A 20391-nucleotide genomic window follows, 5' to 3' on the forward strand; every position below is an offset into this window, starting at 1 on the left:
CAATCTTTTGGGCAAACCATATATCCAAGTTGGCATCCAAAGCTAGCAATTAACTGGACATCCTCTGGCATGGCAAGTCTTTCCATGGCAAATTCGAACTTCTAACACCTTACAAGACCTTCATTCATCCATGTCTCGATGTAATAGTGTTTTCCGTTGGGTTTGCGCCCCCTGTCTCAGCTTTCACATCTTGATGTCGTAGAGACCAATGCCATCAAAATCATTGAAATCTCTCACGATGAAGCTAAATCTCTGAGCCTGTTACTCCCACAATGCAGAAACATCGGTGAGCTTTGTCTTCTACCACCTCCATTCTACGATTGAACCCTCTCTGCCAATTATATTCTCTGAACCCCCCTCTCCCAGGGTTTCTCAAGGACACATACTGTCTGCGAGCAAGTCACTTCTGATGAAACTCTCATAATTCAGACTCACCTCCACTCATTTATTCCTCTTTTCTCTCACCTGCAGAACCAACCTCCTTGGTCTGTTCAATCTCATTCTTCATTCAGGGCTTCAAGATAGCTGTTCACCTCCTTAGATTATTCCCCATCCATACCCATTATCTTTTTATACCCTCACTAACCTTCCCAAAGCTGATACTTCCTTTCCAGGTGAGAATTTTCTTGTCTTTCTTTCCACCTTCCTTTCCGTTTTTTGTTTCACTGCTGCTTCATCACCCAGTTTTCCCTTCCTCTTCATTCAGACCCATTCTTGCTTTGTCAAAGCTTGTATCCAGCTGGTGTCATATTCCGCCTCTCCTTACTCTCATTCTTACACTTGCAAATTCTTCCTCCAAGTGTCTTTCTACCCTGTTGTTGGTGTGTTTCCACACCTTGCACTGTGTTCTTTTTATTCCGTTCTGTGTTCTCACTCTTCCATGAGCCTTGATTGTGTATACAAAAGACGATGCTGCGATTATTGACAAATCACGGATTTTTTTTTAACGACATGGCCAAACTTAAATCAGCTTTGGGATAGGTATATATTTTTAACCTCCCTCCTCGACAATCCATTTACATTAGCTGAAACACCATTCTAGCAAAACATCTGAACCATATGTACAAGCCATTTCTCAAATAAGTATCTCATCATTGCTGTACATCAAGCCCTATTGGTGTGCAGTCAGCTGTATAAATGATGAAGGTATACGGAGAAGCTTTTTTAGGTTTGAGTGACAAAAAGTACTAGTTGTGGTTCCCGTGCAAGACAGAAAGCATTAGAATCTACCAAATCAATATTTTCTTCTCCAATCATTGTGAGCACTGTGAGAATTTACTTTGTTTTTCAATTGTGACTTCCTGGAAACGAATGCTATAAAAATATGGAGTTTTAACAGTTTTTCCAACAAAAGAATAAAAGGTAAAAGTAAGTGCAATTCAAAAAAAATTCAGACAATTGTAGCTAAGCTTTGCTTTCATTTCCTAGCCCCAGATACTTGCAAGTCTACAAGTGATGGCACCTTATATTATAGTCATCACTCAACTCTATAGGTTTCAAGTTACTCATAACAGCTCATATTTCTAACAAATATTGTTTACAGTAAGGATCTTTCTGCTTGACGATCACAAAGTTGAAATGAAATTGCCAATTGCCAGTTCTAGGTTGCTGAGCGATGGTGGACTTTGTATCTTCCGAGAAATTCCGCTCAAATAAAAACACTGTACATAATTTCTCTCCTTGACTGTTGTCTTGAATATCCTACTTAGATGGGAAATTAGCAAGAAAAGGGGTCAACCCAAAACAAATTGCAATAGTCATGATTCCAATATTATTCAACCCAGAAATATGTCTGAAATAACATGTCAAAAGTATACTCGAATGCAAGTGTGGGAACATAGTCTAATTTGCCTAAATCTAAGATGGCTGCCGATATGATCAAATGTATCATGTTCCAGCACGTGATGTTATTCTACATTGAACAGTTCATGTTCGATGGTGTTTTGAGTGCTTACAGTAGTTATGAGGGGATAATAAGCAACAATGACATATATGAGGCGTTCCGCAGCAGAACTTGGCATAAAGTGCTTTCGCAAAAGCACTCTCAGCATCGGTTCCGAAACCCCGTCGTTTTTTATTTTATTTTATTTTATTTCTATTAATAATTATTTATGAGTCAATCAATTTTACAGTGAATTATTGATGTCTGTAATGTGTAAAATGTCTGTTTATTGTAATCTAGGTTGCTTGTAATGTTTCACTCATCAGCGTCATCCTCATCTTCTAACAGTGACATGTTTGTACACAGTCCTCGGCAGTGTCCATAACTTGTAGAACAGTGCAGTCCATTGTTATAACATGTACACTGTCTGGTACTACACCCAGATTTGCAGTTGCATCCGACTACTTCAAGCAATGATGAAAGAGCTGCTACTGAGCACCGGCAGGAACTTATCACCTTGTTTGTACCAACCCCAATCTTCTGGTGACATCTCAGTGGCTTTACCCATACACTTCTGAATTTTCAGGTACACGTAAGCTGTGATATGCTGCAGCAGCTGATGAGGGTGGGAGCACTTCAGGTTGCACAAGTGATATACTACTGTCTACCTTCTGGGAAAGTTCCTGAGGAAGTTCAATGCATCTCCAGGGAGACCTTTGTAGATTTTAACGAATGCCTTATCTCCTGTGCCAATGACCTCTGCCCTTGTGCTGTTCTGTTTTGAGAACACCTGTAGCTTGCTCAAAGAAGACCTTATTCGTGCTCGTCAACTTCAGACCTATCTTCTTGCCAAAGAAGATGTCATGTCATATTCCAGGATAGCGTGCACAAACAGAGTGTTATTGCATACCTGTAGACTAAGTACTGTTCGCACCATATTCCAGCATCTTGGAGTTGTTTTTGTACCTTAACAAAGTTCTGGTCTGAAATATCCATCTCGAGTTGATGGTTATATATGCCATCACAGCAGAATGAAGATATCTGTCATCAGCAACCAGGATTGAAGGCCTTGTCGAAGACTGGTGGGCAGAAACAATGGCATTCTGAACAATCAGCAAGTCAGCATCCACTTTGGTGTGGTGAAGCTGCTAGGAAGGGCAACATTCTTCACATCACAGTCAAATGCATCATCCGATTGCCTGTGCATTCTGCCTGGATGAATGCTTGAAGGATAGAAACCATTTATAGGTATTGGAGCAATGTCTTTGATGTATGCGATTGTTTCAAATCTTTATAAGCCAAATCCAGATGATTCTCGATCTGTTCAAATGCAGATGATTTCTCTACATCTTCTAGAGTGACTGTTCCACTAATCAGGTCATCATATAGTTTCTGGGTATCATTGAGGATATCTGGTATAGGTTGGTCTCCTTCAGATGTCTTGTTATTGGAATCATCAGCGACAGTGAATGATTCATCATTTGGTGAATGATTTGAATCTATATCCTCTATGGCACCTGCTGTGTTTGGTAACTCAGCTCCAAATACCTTCAATATGAGGAGAATGTGAAGTGCAGCACCAACAAGAAGATGCCCATGAACAGCCCTGGCAATTGTCTTGCCACTGAGAATGTGAATCACAGCATTACTGGCATAAACAGTTTCCAGTAACTCATGAAGCCCTGAACCTGACATTATCTGACCAATAGTTCCAAGATAACTCATCTGGGTATTAAGCAGCAGTGGGGCCCCCAGCAGCGCCCCTGTTGTCAGGTGGCATCTGCTGCAGATCGTGCATGTGACTACTCTCAGCAGTATTGGCTACAATTAAATTATAGATGGCACAATGTACCATAGAAGCTGATCCTCAACAATTTACATGATTTTCATGCATCAAAACATCAACAAGATCAATTGTCACAGCAAAAATGAATAGAAGAGGGAAATTTTAGGTTTTGTGGTGGCCATTTTGGATTTATGCAAATTAGACAATGTTCCCATACTTCAATTCGAGTATACTTTTGAGATGTTATTTCAGACATATTTCTGAGTTGATTAACAATGGAATTATTACTACTGCAATTTGTTCTGGGTCATTCCTTAATTTCCCTAGACTAACTCTGTTGAGCATCTCTTTTGTCTGTTCGTGTTGTTGGCTTACTTATCCTGTCGCAACATAACAGTAAGTCCAGCAGATGGTAACGCTTGCTCTGCCGAACTACTAACTAGTTTCCCTTCAAATTCATTTTACCCCCTTGTTTTTTTTTTTTTCTTCCAACCCACTCTTAATTGTTCCTCTCCCATGTCCATCTCCTGTGGTTTTTTTTTTGGCACAAAACAACATTAAAATAACTTGGTCTTTTCCTCCTTCTGCTTCTGTGCCTACTCCACTCCAACTTTTATTTTTATCGTTCTCTAACACTCCCACTCTTATCGCTATCCTTGCCCCTCCCTTTATCCATCTTTCCTTTTCATAAAACTTTGAGTTTAAAAAGATCCTCACTTTTCACCACAATTCATTCCAGCAAGTGATCAGTGTCATGGTCACGATGCATGGCACGTCTCGCTTCTATAACTCAGCTATGCTCCCTGGCACTTCTACCATCCTGACATTCCCTTTTCATCCCTCTCTCTTTTTCCCACAGCGCCTCATTTCCCTTTGTTCTCCCAGCATATAAAGTTAGCTAACAACGAGTTTGGAAGAGCTTCCCAACTCAGTGGATTACTAAAAAAAAAAAGGTAAATCAATTTGCTCACCATGTTAAGAAAAAAAACTATGGCCAGATATTCATGCATTGACCAACAGACAATTATATATGGCCAGCTTACATTACGTCTAATGACCCACTGCAGAGCCACAAGTGAAGGTGAGATGATCTGGATATTTTGTTTATTACGTGCCAATTGGCCAAAATATCTCATGATATTAATACTGCACGGCATACAGAACAATTGGAATATGAACATGTCGAGTGGAATTTTTTTTTTCTTACTTGTGAAGAAATACAAAAAAATTTGAAAATCCTGTTATGACCTTGAATCGCTTGACTCCAGACATTTCATTTTTAACCACAGTGCCTTGCATTACTCCAGAATGCGGAAAAAGTATTCAGTTCAAATTATTTCATTCATGTATCTGCTCTTCCTCTTAAGTTATTGTAGCACTTTCACCACATCTTTAAAGTCTTTACATATAAAGCTAAAGAGTAATACAAGCCATTGTTACAAACAAAAAAAAATTATGATCAATGGCTTCAAGGCACAAAATACAGTATAAATGATGAGCTGTTTGTTGCTCAATATATAAATGTTTGGATTGCTAAAATAAATTGAGAAACAAGGACAAGGGCAAGGTCGATGAGCGGCTGGTTGTGATGACGGAAAATGCCATAATATTTTGTCCAAGTAGTGCGAAATGGAAGGATATTGAAAGTGCCAAAAAAGACGATTTGTGTTCTCGTGTTCAAGTATATAATTAAATTTAAATAAAATAAAGATTTTAAAGGTCAGAGAAAAAAGAAATTCGGAGGTTTACCATCATTGATGCAGTGTCTTTCACACCACCTTATTGAACACATTACATTAATGATTCATGCCTGTTCATGTCCTTTATGATGTCCTTAAAAACAATACGTTTCATGTTTGGAATGATTTAAATTTGGTTTGACTGCCAGACAGACAGAATAAAATTAATTCTTCACTCCTCTGCGGATGCGCAATTGTGATGAGATTCCGTATAGTTTGTCAAATTCAGAACTAAATTACTGCTAAACTGCAGGTTCATGTTCAAAATACAACATTCAATTGAAATGAAGTACTTCCTTGATCATAAACTGATGTCGATAGACAGATAAACTGACAAACTAAACCAATCACTTAACTCCGCTTTTCATTTTGAGAGTGCAGGGTAAAAATAATTGCCTGTGATGTATGAGGACAGCTCAGAGGGAGTGCACTCACCTTTGAGCAGTCTAGTCTGAGATAAATTACGAGCCCGAATATAAATTGAAATATTGGTGCATCACAGGCAGGCAGTTGCATTAATGAGAATGCAATCCTTTAGAAGAGATTTTAAGAAAGTTGGCCAACCTTTTTACATTCAGTTGACACCACTGAATAACTCACAATACCATTCAAAAGGATTATGCAATCATGTCGGCACCCCAATAAAATTCCAAATACGTTCCACGAGTGATGACTGTATCAGAAGCAGCCTGTAATGAGTACTGTGTTGACTGCCCGGGTACATTTTCGGCAATGGAAACGTTCTTCGCTCGTTGTGGGCATATCAATGTCCCAAAGAAGGATATGGGGTTATAGAAACACTATTTTTTTCATGAAATCAGTATGACATCGACATCGGACGTTTGTTGGGACACTTTTGCAATGCTGGTCTTCCAGTTCTGGGTTTGCAGCAACGGCAGGTTTCTCTCAGGGGTCTCTGCCGACTTTCTCAAAGTAAAGTTTCCAGTCATAAAATTTCATGTTTTCACTGTTTATTTTCTCACCTACATGTTACTGTGTGTTCCTAGTTCAGTTTTGTTTCAAAAATCGTGCTATGTTGTGAGTTTTCATCAACCTTGTCTTACTGGGTTCCTTGAGGCCTACCCATCCTTCCCCTCCAGGTGTACGATCATTTATATTTGTATTCTCTCCCGATTACCTTCAATTCCTATTCCCCCCCCCCGCAATTCTGTCCAACTAAACACTGTTTCTTGTCTTAAATTCAAAAGAAAAAAGAAAGAAAGAAAGCTACCTTTCTCCCTGCATACCAACGAGTACCGAACCTTCTTCTTCATTCTCTTCTTCTTCTTATTCTTCCTCCTTTTGCTGGCACACCATCTTTATTCAACTTGATCTGACCCACTCTCATCATCATCACCTTCTAGGTTTCTTCCTTCAACCTTCCATTCCCAAATCTTTCCTATTTAATTCTTCAAAAATCCATCAAAAAATAATCTTCCTTGTATCCTTTCTCGCCATACACCTCCTGTCACCACCTGCCTCTCTACTCTTCCTGATACTTTTCATCGACCCAGCAACTTCACTCTGCGTTTACCGTTCCAAATTCACCACACACCTCCACGACTTTACTTCAACCTTCCATTTTCCGAATGTTACACAATCCTTATTTAAAATAAATAAATAAATAAATTCACTTTTGACTATAGGTGACATTTTCACAAAAGCGGGTCAGGTAACGGTAAAGAACAAACTCAAAAATCAACTTTCTTTGATATTCTCGAAATAGTGCTTGAACCCCTTATAAGGCCTAGAAAATTTTTCAAATGATGTCAGCAACGCAGGATCACCATAAGGCCTCTGCACTGAATGGGCAATATATGCTTGATAAAAATTCTCGGACAGTCTTTACCGTTACCTGACCCGCTTTTGTGAAAATGTCCCATACACCTCCCATAGCCAAGTGCTTCCCCTGTAACTACGTAATCTGTTTCCACCCTCTGCATTTTCCGATCCAAATTCACCATTCACAGCCTTCTGCCCCTCTCTTTCCCCCCTCCCCCCCAGCACCACAGAGCCTTTTCTCCTCTTCATCCGGCCCCTCCCCTAGCTACTCTGCAATCCCCACACTCGATCAATAACTCTCCTTACCTCACCCCCTCCTCCCTTGTCCCCCCCTCCCCTTCCCATCCCATCCCCTGCACCCAAAGCCTCCTCCCCTCCCTCTTCATTAACAGTGTGGACCTCAAATATCTTATGGTAAAAACTTATGGTGTGGTAAAAAAACAGCTGTTCACCACCACCTCTTATCTTTCCTCATCCAAATTCTTGATCTTTCCTACCCCCGTTAATCCACCCCAAACCCACCTCCTTCAAATTCCCTGCTTTCCTTCCTGAAAGTCCCTGTAATGTCAATCTTGTATTCCCCATATTCCCCACCCCCATCCCTCTCCCTTCCACAGATCTAATGTCTCTGTTCCTCACCGTTTTGTCGTTCCCATTCCCGCCCCTCTTGTCTCATGCCCCCCTCGCTGTGCGTTGTATGTTAGCTCTCATACGAGCCTCAACAAGGTATACAAAAAATAAAGAATAACAAATAATAATAAAATGCAATAGGATTATTTTTTAGGTATCAATCTCCAACCACCTCCCCCTGACCCCCACCGACCCCACCCCTCCCACTCCCTCCCTCCGATTATTCATTTTTATAGAAATAACACACAAAGTCATCATGAGACAAACAATAAGTACAATGATATCAATAAGGAATAACACAAGCAATAATCATCGACTTGCATGCTTCATCAAAATAAATTAAAAAGAAAACAATCACCCAACTAATTGTTTATCTCTACTATAAAATAAACCGTGTGTGTGTTTGTGTGTCTGAGTATGCATGCGAGTTCCACCCATTGGTTTGACAGTTTGCCTAACTCCACCCACAATTTTAATACTACGGCCCCCAATTTAGGAACCCTATAGAATTACCCTTGAGAATTACTCTTTGGAACCCTTTAGAATTACCTATTCTTTCAAACAGCGCTTTTACTGCGGAGGTTTTACAGGTTTGCTATTACAGTATTTCCGACTATTTTCTCAAATTCTGAGTTGAACAAGCAACTGAGAGACGGGTTTCTGTGAAGTCAGTAGTATCATGATAGGGGAGCAGAAAACGTTAGATATGCCACTGTTTTGACGTGAGAATGCCTGTTTGCTTTTATGAGTGGGAGGAGGGTAAGAGTAAAGAGGGGACAACTTTGGAAGTGTGGAAGGGAAGGGGTGATGAGGACTGTTGGTGGGAGGGGGAGAATGGGGGGTGGGGGGTTGAAGGCTTCAGTGTGGTGAGGGGATTGATGCCTTTCTTATCTTTCCTCAAAGTAAAGTGGTGACCAAATTATGCATCAAATGGATATGAGGGAGTCCATAGAAATCTGTGCCAAGATAGATGAAATGATTAGGGTTGGGAGAGGAAGGGTGAGAACTTGGGGTTGGGGAGGGGGAAAACAAAGATTGGACTGAGTTGTGAGAGGGAGGCTGAGGCTTTTTTGTTGAAGAGTTGTCAGAATTGCATGTGTGAGTTTACTCACAGTAAAACTAATTGTGTGTGTGTGTGTGTGTGTGTGTGGGGGGGGGGATGACACAATCATCATCTGGGTAATATATTAGTCATCTTTAAAAGCAAAAGGTGACTGGTCTTCATGAAAGGCTGAAACTACAACAAAGAAAATATACATAATAAGAAAAATAAAAATAAATTAATATCACAGGCTGGATTAATATGCAAATAAGTACTTCTGCATAACTCGAGTGTCGTAATGCTTGCTGCTGAAAAATTATGTAGACATTTCAGTGGTGCAAAATGCCCTCTGGCATGATTTCTGGCACGTAGGTTCTGCTTGTGCCAACAAAACAGTCGCATGAAACTTGCTAGTATCTTCACCATTGCATGCATTTTCTCAGACCACAGGAGGCACCAAAGACCTATTGGTCCATGAGCACTCGTTACAAGTAGTGGTTTAGGCAGAAAACTGGCTGTGTCCCGATGGGATAAAGAAATAAAATGTCTGACAGAATCAACCAACTCACTGCTGCTCTACTTGCAGAATAATTTCTCATAATAAATTTCTAATTATCTCCATGCTTTTTGAAATAAAATAGGAGGATGTTTTTATTGGCTCCATCTATCAGTCTGTGTCGGTCTGTCATGCTCTCTCCTCCGAAACAGTTGTGCAGAAATTCACCAAACTTGGTAGTTATGGTCAGCACATGGCAAGAAAGTGCAAGAGCAGTATTAATTTTGGCTCCACCACGTCAAAATGTCAAAGACATTTTTAAAAAATGCAACTGCGGGTACATTTTAAAACCTCTTTTCATGAAACTTTGCATATCAACATTGGGGGACGCATGAAATGTGTAACGGTTTTTTGGATTTGACCCTCAGTTCATGCTCCAGAGGGTGTGGAATTAAGATTACAGGGGTCAAAATGGAAAAGGAAATTTCACTAAAAATTTGATATTGGGTCATTGCAGGTGGAACCTTTTGTCATCTTTCAACTTTTCTTGAGGGAGGAAGTGTGGGGATTTGTGATTGCACACCATCGACTTCACTCTAGTATCTCTTAGACAGACATTTTCTGGAGTAAGAACCATTTTTGCACAGCCCAAGCTAACTTACTTAAACAATGATGAAAAAAAAACATCAGAATATTCATTGTGACATCTGCCATCGAAGGTGGGTGGAGGTTATGTTTTCACCCGTCTGTTGGGTGGTCGCTAGACTACCCTGAGTCTCAGGTTTTCCATCTGTCTGTATGTCTGTCTGTTTGTATGTAATGGACAGCTCTGGAGGCCAGAGGAGTTAACTGATTTTGATGAAACTTGACTGGTAGGTTCATACCAGGATCTAGTTGTATGCTTTTGAGCACCGTTGCTATGGACGCCACCATTGCCTAGCAACGGGACTTTGAAATTTTTGAAAAAATTCCCCCAAAAATTTCGAAAATCAAAAAACGGCTTCCGCGCCTTTATGCGCACTATAATCAACCTCTGTAAAAAACTGTATGACTAGTATGCAATTATATTACTATATGCTTTCACCCCAATGTTCACGTTGGGATTCCCTAACGTAGGGTTAGGGAATCGAACACAAATGATGAATGGACAGTTGCTTGTCATGTTCCCATATGGAACAATGAACGGCAAAAATGCCATCTGATGTGTTCTCTTATCTACATATTTCAAATTCGCCTTAGTCTAGCGACCACCCATGTTGCCTACCGGCTTGTTTGTCTGTCTGTTTGTCTGTGAAAAGGATATCTCAAAAAGTTGTGGACGGATTCAGACGAAACTTGGTGGGCAGGTTGGGTGTGCAACAAGGATGAAATGATTACATTTTGGTGAAGATCAGGATACTAGAATTTTTCAGTGATTCTTCATCACTGAAATAGGGCCAAAAACGATATATACTGTAGCAAGATATCTCAAAAAGTTATAGACGGATTCGGATGAAACTAGGTGGGCAGGTTTGGTGTGTGAGAAGGACTAATTGATTCGTTTTTCGGGAAGATCCAAACCCGGATCCGGAAATGAGAATTTTTTAATTTTCCAAGTGATTCTTTATCAGTGAAACATATAGGCCGTGGGCTGTCCGCCGCTATCGTTCCCTTTCGTCCCGTGAAAAGGGTGCGACTTATTTTCACTCCCAATTTGGTCTCAATGATATTTGCTGTAACGTGTAAAAAGTTCTCCATGTGAACAACGCCCAAGTCTGAGCATTAATTAGAAGTTACACGCACTATTTTTCAAAGTGTAATCGGCGATTAACTGCGTACGTTGGCCGAGAATTCGGCCAGCTGGCGTAGCAATATCAGCTGCAACCAATCAGCAGCCGTATTTTTGTAAACGCGGATACTACGTGTACTGTCATGGCAGCTTCCACGTCGGCCTGAACTTAGTGACGTCCCGAGCACAATCCCAGGAGAAGTTGCCTTCATGGTGTGTTTTGCATCTGTCATCGGTACAAAAACAGAATGTATGTCCATTTCCTGAGGTTAGATGGGGGTGAATATCGCGAGTGCTTGGGAAAATGGCTAGATTTACCCGGGGAAAGTGGTGACATCGCCTGGTCGCGTTATCACAGCCATGCTGGCATTGGCGTCACCAATATTCCACTGAGTGCTGGTTACCATCCGATGTGCTACAGACGGTTCACCGATAAAAAGAGACAGCTTGCGAGTAAGAAACGATGCTTGCACGCTTTTGAGGGAGCTACTGAAGTATCTGCAGTAGATGCTTGTGTTCAAAAGCCTGGTGTGCTGTCATCACCAAAGAAGAGTCTGCAATCAAGATCGCCATTGCCAATCTCTTCACAAGGCCACATCCTCCCATGTATTTGCATCATTTGCAAGAAAGTCACATTGTCTTTACCGAGTCCATGGGCCAAAGCGTGATTAACTAGTGAAAGGTGAAACACTCACAGCAGGTACGTACCGAGCTATTTGTTATGAGATAAATCAAATTTGATCATTTTGATTTGCCATTCTGTCTGTGTATGACAAGTTTGTTGAAGAGCAAAGGAAGTTTCATCCCACCTTCGATTTCTGGACGTCATACTTAGAGATGGTGACTCTATTGCTCCTTTTCATTCGAGCCCCTCGGAAATCCAACTGGGAGCTCCATCTCGCTGCAACCAGATCTATGTTGCCATGGTTTTTTTTGTACGATCGAGTACATTATTCTCGATATTCGACGGCTTATTGGGTTGAAATGATTGGCCTTCTGGAGACCCATCCTCAGTGCTATGCCGAACTTCGTGAACGTCGTCAGTGGACAGTCCAACGACAAGACCAACATGGTTTTGCCTCTATAGCTTGCGACCAGGCTATCGAGCAGACTGTCAACCGTGATTCGAAAACATCAACAGGAATCACCAACTTCAGCCTTGATAGAGCAGCCGTTCACCGCTGGATCCTTTCACAGAATGAACGTGCCGCTATAACCCGACAATGTCAGACCCTAGCGGGTAGTCATTCTGAATCACGTCGTCGGAAGGATTTGGATACAGCTCGTACAATAAGGGATGAGAGACACATACAGAACCTCATGTCTACCATTACCTCAATGATGGATCCTTTCTATCCAAAAGCTGACTTGAAAAGCATTAGTTCTGGGATCATTGCAAGCCCCACTGTGAAGCATGATTTCCTCAATGCCTATGAAACCGGTGAGCATTTACTCTGCAGTTTTATGGAATCCCGCTTGTTGACGAACACTGTCGATTTCTACTCCATCCTCAAGGCTCAGAAGCTCAAAGCTTTCACTGCACAAGTGAAAAGTACTTCGAGGGTAACATCTAAGAAAGAAATTACCCTGAAAGCTGATCGTAATTTGTTCGCACGACTGCTGATCATTGGTCAGACTCGGCAACTCGACATGCGAGAGGTACTTTCATATTCACCAAGTCCTGTCTCGCTTCCCCTTGCCAGTGCGGATGGTAGTCTTGCAAAAACCAATAAATCCGCGTTGATGGATTTGATGGAGCGTAGGGTAGACAATGTCCTTGCTCTTTCAATGCCTCACAACCCTGCTGTTATAGTCGATGGCATGGCTGTGATTCAGGGACTTGTCCGTATACCGGAGACATTTCTCAACCTGGCTCAAAATATCCAAGCTGCCCTCATTAAAATAATGGTGAGTTTTGGCAGCTCTAGGATAGATTTTGTGTGTGATCGATACCCTGACATCTCAATCAAAAATGCTAAGCATTCTCGACGAAGTACCCAAGGTACTTAAGTGTAACTAGATTGTTGTACGGCCCCGATCAAAAAGTCCCAAGTCAGTGGAAGAAGTTTCTCGCCAGTGGTAAGAATAAAGAAGCACTGATTGATTTTTCTCTTCACCACTTGGCGGTCAACCAGTCTGCCTAACCTAGGGCGCGATTACAGCATTTATGTGACACATTCTGACCAGTGTCACGTGCTGAAAGCGACATCAGGTGAGGTATGTGTACAGTTAGTGGATGAGTTGCAGTGCGATCACGAGGAAGCGGACACCCACCTCATGCTCCATGCAAAGCACGCCGGTTCCAGCTACCGTGATATTGTCATTCACAGTCCCGATACTGACGTCGCAGTGATCGCTGTTGCACTCGGCGCACAAATACAGGCGAATTTGTTTTTTTTTCAACTGGCGTGAAAAATCGCGCCCGTGTGATTGACATCGGACGCATCAGAAGTAACTTGGGGGAGGAATTGCCTCAGGCTCTCGTTGGATTTCACATCCTGACCGGATGCGACTCGACAAGTTGTTTTTATGGTAAAGGAAAAAAGAAGACCTTTTCAGCTATGTCGAAAAATGAGACTTTCGTGCGAGGCTGGGGTCCGATTTCGATATAGCAGCAGAAACCGTGACTTCATTGGTGAGGTTCGTTTGCGCTATTTACGGTCAAGAGTCAGCAGCGGATGTGAATGACGCAAGATACAGAGTATTTTGTTTGGCTTCGTCACCAGGAGAACAGTCTATGCCACCTACAAATAACACCCTGCACCAACATATTCTGCGTGCTAACTATCAAGCCACCATACATAGACGGGCGCTATCCCCCTTGATCAATGCTCCTACTCCATTTGGCCATGGCTGGCGAATGACAGGGGACGAATTGTCAATTCTGTGGATGACACGGGACCCTGCCCCAGAAATGATCTTGCAGGTAGTCAACTGCGCCTGTAAAATATCAAACTGCAAACAGGACAGTGTTCGTGTCACTCCTCTACCTTGTCCTGCACAGATATATGCAAGTGTCAGAATTGTGAGAATAGTTTGAAAACACCAACCGAAGAATTATTCGAAGGGGGGAATGAACAGGACGACGACGCCGATGATGATGCTGATGACGGTTAGATGAAAATAACTAATGCGCGGATTCAGTATAACTAATGTCACATACCACAGCTTTTCGTCGACATCCATCTTCCTAGTCCTCATCGGGTAATTATCTGTAAAGTTCCTTGCTGAACAAACATTGCTTACTGATGTGCAAATCATTAAAATTCCTCAATTCGTCCAAAATGGTGGTACCTGTAAATAAACTTTTGTCAAGGAAAGGGTCTCCAGTCACTCAATTAAAAAAAAATAACAACTAGACGTTCCATTTATAACTGAAAGCATTATGCTAGATACCGAACACCGCCTGTGCCAATGATGATGTCATCACACGCTGCCCGCTGTTATGACGATGCCATTCTATTTTGTTATTTTCTTTTTAATCAAAGGCCTGGTGTTGCCTTAACGGTTAAGGTGGCTGGCTTAAGGTCTTAGGGTCTTGAGTTAAAGCCCCTTTCACCGTTGAATTAACAACAGGTGGGTTGACTCAGTCTGTCATTCTTCCGAGGTCGGCAAAATTAGTACCAGCTTACTGATAACGGGGCATTGCATCATCAGCCCAGCTGCATCCCCAGAAAATGATGCAGCCAAGCAGCCACAGGCTGCATACAAATTAATAAATAATTTTTTATCAAACTGTTTTTCTCATGGATGGTCCATCCCAAGAATAGTCACATTTCACTCTGAGCAGTGACTTCTACATGGGTGCTTACAAAAATGTGAGCCACAAGGAATAAAGTTGATAAGTATGACATCATAGTTTACATGGTTTGTCAGCCATATTGGATCGATGAAAACGTTTTAAACATGTTTTTCTCTGGAACCACTTCACCAATTGATACGAAACTTGAAATACATCATCCACTACCCATGTGGAAAAATCTGTGATCGTATCATCAAAAGTCACATGGTTTGGTAGACATATTGGATTGAAGGAAAACCTTTTAAAATAATTTTCTCTGAAACCACTTAACCAATGATTTTTTTTAGTTATCAAACTTTTATTGTCATGGGTACTCGATGATATACCTCAAGTTTTTCCCCTTTAATATAACACCAGGTGGGTTGACTCAACCTGACATTCTTCCTCGGTTGGCAAAATGAGTACCAGCTTACTGGTAATGGGGCATTACATCATCGGCACAGCTGCATCCCCAGAAAATTATGCAGCCAAGCAGCCACAGGCTGTCATTGTGAGCAATGATTGGTTCAGTAGTTTGACATAAGGCATTTTTAAAGGTTTTAACTTCATTCCAATATAGCTGCCAAACCATGTAACCTATGATGACCACACAACCAAGGACATTTTAGTTATCTCAAACTTAATTTATCATGGTTAGTTGATGATATATATGAAGTTTCGCATCGATCTGTTGAGCGGCTTCGAAGAAAATTTTGAAGGATTTGTTTCTTCACTCTAATATGGCTGCCTGACCACATAACCGATGACTTCATGAGTTTGAAACCATACACACACTGAGAAGTCGATCACATGTATAAAGTTTTGCATTGATCGGATAAGGTTCGTTTTTCTCTCCAGTATGGCTGCCCGATGACATCAATATTTTCAAGCTATGTGCAGCAATGGTATTGGATCAGATGTGTAAAGCTTCTCATCGATGGGTTAACCGGTTTCAGAGATATAATTTTTTTAAGGAATTTCCTTCAATCCAATATGGCTGCCAGACCACATGACCGATGACATTTTTGCAATGACATATCCCCAAGGGTAGTCGATGAATACATTAAAGTCTCACGTCATTAAGTTCAGCAGTTTAAGAGGAGAGGATTTTTAAAGGTTTTCACTAAAATCCAATATGGCTGTCAAACAATGTAATCAATGACATCATAGGTATCAAGCTTTGTTCAATATGGGTTGTTGATCATACCTGTAAAGTTTTGCATCGATCTGTTCAGCCATTTAAGAAGATTTTTCAAGGTTTTTGGGATTTTTTTTTCAAACAAATATGGCTGCCATACCCTGCCACCGATGATGTCATCAATTTAATTCATGAGTCACATTTCCTTGTAGATCACCCTCAAGTTTTTTGATTGGATAAGGCATTTGACGCATTCAATTCGGTCATCATGAAGGCATCGATGACATCATCATTATCAAATGTTATTCCCCATAATGCGCTTCTGACCTGTGCCAAGTTTCATTTTTTTTGTTGAGAGGTTCCAGAGATGTCCAAAGTGTTTCCTTTTTTCCAACATGGCTGCTATGCCACATGATTTATGACATCACAGTTATTAAAAAATTGTCCATGGGTAGACGCTCCTACATTGAAAGTTCCACGTCGATCGCTCAAGGGATTGCGGAAAAAACAAATTTAAAAATGAATAAACCAGCAAAATGCGGCGGAAGAAAAAAAATAAACAGAACAAAAACAATTGGATTCCTTCAGTACCCTAACAATAAGTTAAAAGGCTTCATAGCAGTAAAGCAGTCCGAGTAAGACTTTAGCTATAAGATCCTGATCCAAGTGAATATCAGAATTTCTTCCGGAATCATCTCGACAACCTAAAGAAAAGGACAAATGTCGACACCTCGATGTTCGACCTACAAAGTTTTTTTTTCATAGAACAGCGTTTCACTCACTTTTCTTAAAACCTCAACTAAGAAGTATTGCAAAAACCACATCCCCGCTATGATGGAACAGCCAGCAAATAGAACGAGCTTTTAGTGGTTTAAGCATCGAGCCCATTAAGATAAATTCAAGGTTTGGTCTGATGACCAATTTATTCTGCACTTTCAGTTATAAATATGCCTTCCAAAAGATTTTTTAAAGCCAGGCAACAGTTTTTTGAAGGGTCAAGTATAGTTCATTCAAAGTAAATGAAAAGTCAGTATGCATTTCACTGCTGTGGTGAAGAAAAAAAAAACCCCATCAAAGTTGCCAGAAGGACTGCAAAAAAAACTCCAAAAAAAACCTCCATTTCCATCCAAATTCCCGATGCAAAGGTGTACTCCAAAGAAGTAGACACATGGCCACCGTGGAGAGCCATATCGAGTTGCTAGGTCAGTGCCCAGGCATGGCCACAGTGGCCCGTTGAGGAATGGCAACACACGGCCTTGCCACCCAACCCTCCTCGCCCAGGGCCAGGCACGCAGAACGCAGCTCGCCAAAGTTGGTGGAGCCAACGAACCAGTTGAGCCAAGGCTGGCGACAATGCGTGTCTGTGCAGCTGAATTTATTAGCAAATTTTTCAAATGCTGCAAAAAAACAGCGCACTGGAAGATGCTTATCAGACCCTGAAAGAGCTCTTACCAGCCGAGAAGAAACATTTTTCTGTCTGCACAGTGTGGAGAAGCACACAGCATGCTTTATGAGGGCATCAATAAGTTATTATACACTTTGGAGAAATTTTGCCGAGTGATTGAACTTGTGCTAACAAGTTGAATACACATTTAGCACTTGCAACTATTTTGTGCAATACATTGAAGGCGAACGTTTTCAGATGGCAGAAAAGCCAAATAATTTTTTTTAAGGCTAAAGTAATAATGCACCATAATTAGGCAAATGTGTCACTTAACTAAGCAGTACGAGGTTACCAAAGCACTGCACATCATACTCACCTCCATGTCATTCCTGCTGAAGAAGACATTGGCCAGTTTTTGTCCAGCCCTCTCAAACACCTCAGACTTGATGCCACAGCCAACTCTGTCACCAGCTTGGCAGCTTGGACCAAAATGTCGTTTGCAATGTCTTCCCCGGGAAAGCCTATGACCCAAGGAGCAGTCTGTCAGTAAATGCCTCATCTTCATGACCAATAGAGATCCCCTGCCCCCCTCCCCCACTTCCCCAACCTCCCATTGCCCCCCCCTCCCCGCCAACTCTGGACGATGGCAAACACGTGATTAAAACATCGTTTCAAATTAAGGTTTAAAAAAAACAAAACAGATTCAAATGAATCAAATTATTGGCAAATAAACCCAACTCCGTTTGTGGAGTTTGTTTCTAAAATTGCATGTACTTTACAGTATTGCAGTACTGTACTGTACTCTAAAAAGTTGTCTATCGATTAGAAACAAACGATGCCTAACACAATTCAATGGCAAACTGAAGTGAAGTGAAATCTCAGTGACTTATTTCAGAAACTATACAAAAGATAACAGTGAAAATGACTCTGCTGATTGAGTATGGACCATGAATGGTGAAAGGCATTTTCACAATAATTACCATCACTTAACGCAATTCCTCTGGAATGTTCATGCTCCAGCAGAGGATGGTGTTTCTTTAGGGTTTAAAAGAAAAAGTAATGTTACAAGTTGATGGAACACCTTAATGTGTGCACACTACATGGAACGATCGAAGGTGGTGAAAAATGCCCTTTTATAATCTTCTGTTAAAAATGTAATACATCCTTTAGTGTCGAAAACTACAATATCAATATGCTTCTCAATAAAAAATAACTTTCACAACAAACTTTCAGAATTCTTTTCATAAGGTACAGAAGGCTGTTTAGCGAAGGTGAGGGCTTGCAGAGTGGTTGGTAGAGCAGCTAACTAGTGTGGAAACTGGCTTAATGACAGGAAGAAAAGAGTGGCTGGGAAAGGTAGGATGTCAGGCTGGGAGAGTGTAAATACTGGGTTGCCTCAGGGATTGGTACTGGGACAATTTTTATTTCTAACATATCATGCAGTAGCATAGTACTCCATTTTGATGGATAATATGGGGAAAAAATGGCCACCATTTCAAATGTGTACAAAATGATGGGCTTATAAACTCCGAAAGAGTGAAATCATAAGCATTTAAAAGCCATACCTTTTTATTCTCGAGCATTTTCTGAACTACCATGATTTTAAAAGATGCCAGAATAAAACACTAAATTACCACATCGGGAGATCGCTAAAACGCCAATTTGTACTTCTTCTTCTGCTTCTTCCCCTCTCAAAATAATGTAAAACTGTAGCCCAACCTACCTCAATAACTTCTGAAGCCATGATGCTGATTCCAATGCAAGGAAGTTACTTTGTTTCTGAGCTTCAGCACACAACCAAAAATTAAAAAATATATAAAACATTATTTGTTATATTAGGAAAATAAATCGAACATGAATGTGGACTCAACCAAACCAAGCCAGGATTGTTGTATGGGTGAAGATGGACAGTACCATTCCAAAAGCGATACATATCCAAACCATCTCCCAAATCAATTGAAACAAGAAAAAGAGCAATCAGAGATTGCAAACCCTCACCAGGACTTCTTTTGAGTGGTGTATTTTTATAGGTTTTAGGGTAAATCCAATATGGCTGCCAAACGATGTGACCAATGACATCATATGTGTGACCCTTTTGTTCCTTATGGAAAGGCGGTGATATGTATAACGTTTCGCCTCGATCTTTTCAGCCATTTCAAAGAAGATTTTTGAAGGTTAAAAAAAAAGCTGCCGAATCACGTGACCGATGACATCATCAAAAAATTTGGTGGACCATTTTATCCCGAGATGAGCCTCAAAATTTTTATACCGATCGGATGTAGCGTTCTACATATGCAATTATGAAGTCATAAAGAAGGCACCTATGACAGCATAAAATACCACACTCATTTCCCATGAGCAGTACTTGCTATGTGCCACGTGTACTCGCATGGCTTGGGGAACACTTGTGTGAAGTTTCCCCTCAATTTGTCCAGCCGTTCTGGAGAAGCAGATATTTATTGGTTTTCGGGTAAATCCAATATGGCTGCCAAACCATGTGACAAATGACATCATATGTGTGAACCTTTTGCTCCTCATGGACAGGTGGTCATACATGTAAAGTTTTGCCTCAATCTGTTCAGCGACTTCAAAAAAGAAGATTTTTTTTTTAACAATAAGGCTGCCGAATAAGGCAGCAATAACAATAAGGCTGGACCATTTTATCCCGAGATGACCCTCAAAATTTTTCATACTGATCGGATGTGGCGTTCTACATATGCAATTATGATGTCATAACGAAGGCACCTATAATGTCATTTTTTAAAATCACACTCATTCCCCATGAGGAGTTCTTGCTGTGTGGCAAGTTTCAATTTTTTCCTTGGTGCAATTTCAGAGAAACAGAGGTTCAAAGTTTTTCCGTTTTCCAATATGGTTGCGACACCATGTCACCTATGATGTCATAATTATCATTAAGACATTCTAAATCAGTAGTCACAGCAATGGTGAAAATTTTGTCTCAA

At 40.9% G+C, this 20391-nt stretch overlaps 1 protein-coding gene across 7 annotated transcripts in view; it reads right to left on the reverse strand.

The window, feature by feature from the left end:
* Positions 1-20391, reverse strand: part of LOC147030779 (SPRY domain-containing protein 3-like) — a 246085-nt gene that overhangs the window by 63703 nt on the left and 161991 nt on the right. For 2 of the 7 annotated variants that reach the window (XM_085875181.1, XM_085875180.1), the window contains exons 7-8: positions 17805-17949; positions 16932-17441 (exon numbers count right to left, since the gene is read on the reverse strand). In XM_085875181.1, coding sequence (XP_085731307.1) covers positions 17055-17441; positions 17805-17949 — 532 coding nt within the window. In that variant the 3' untranslated portion in view covers positions 16932-17054. Of the gene's footprint in view, positions 1-16907; positions 17442-17804; positions 17950-20391 lie in introns of those variants that run through there. The other 5 variants (XM_085875186.1, XM_085875185.1, XM_085875184.1 and 2 more) reach the window with 5 other exon arrangements.

The sequence above is a fragment of the Eptatretus burgeri genome, chromosome 3, assembly GCF_056783735.1.
Source record: "Eptatretus burgeri isolate ZD-2024b chromosome 3, Ebu_testis_v1, whole genome shotgun sequence".
Lineage (NCBI taxonomy): Eukaryota > Metazoa > Chordata > Myxini > Myxiniformes > Myxinidae > Eptatretus > Eptatretus burgeri.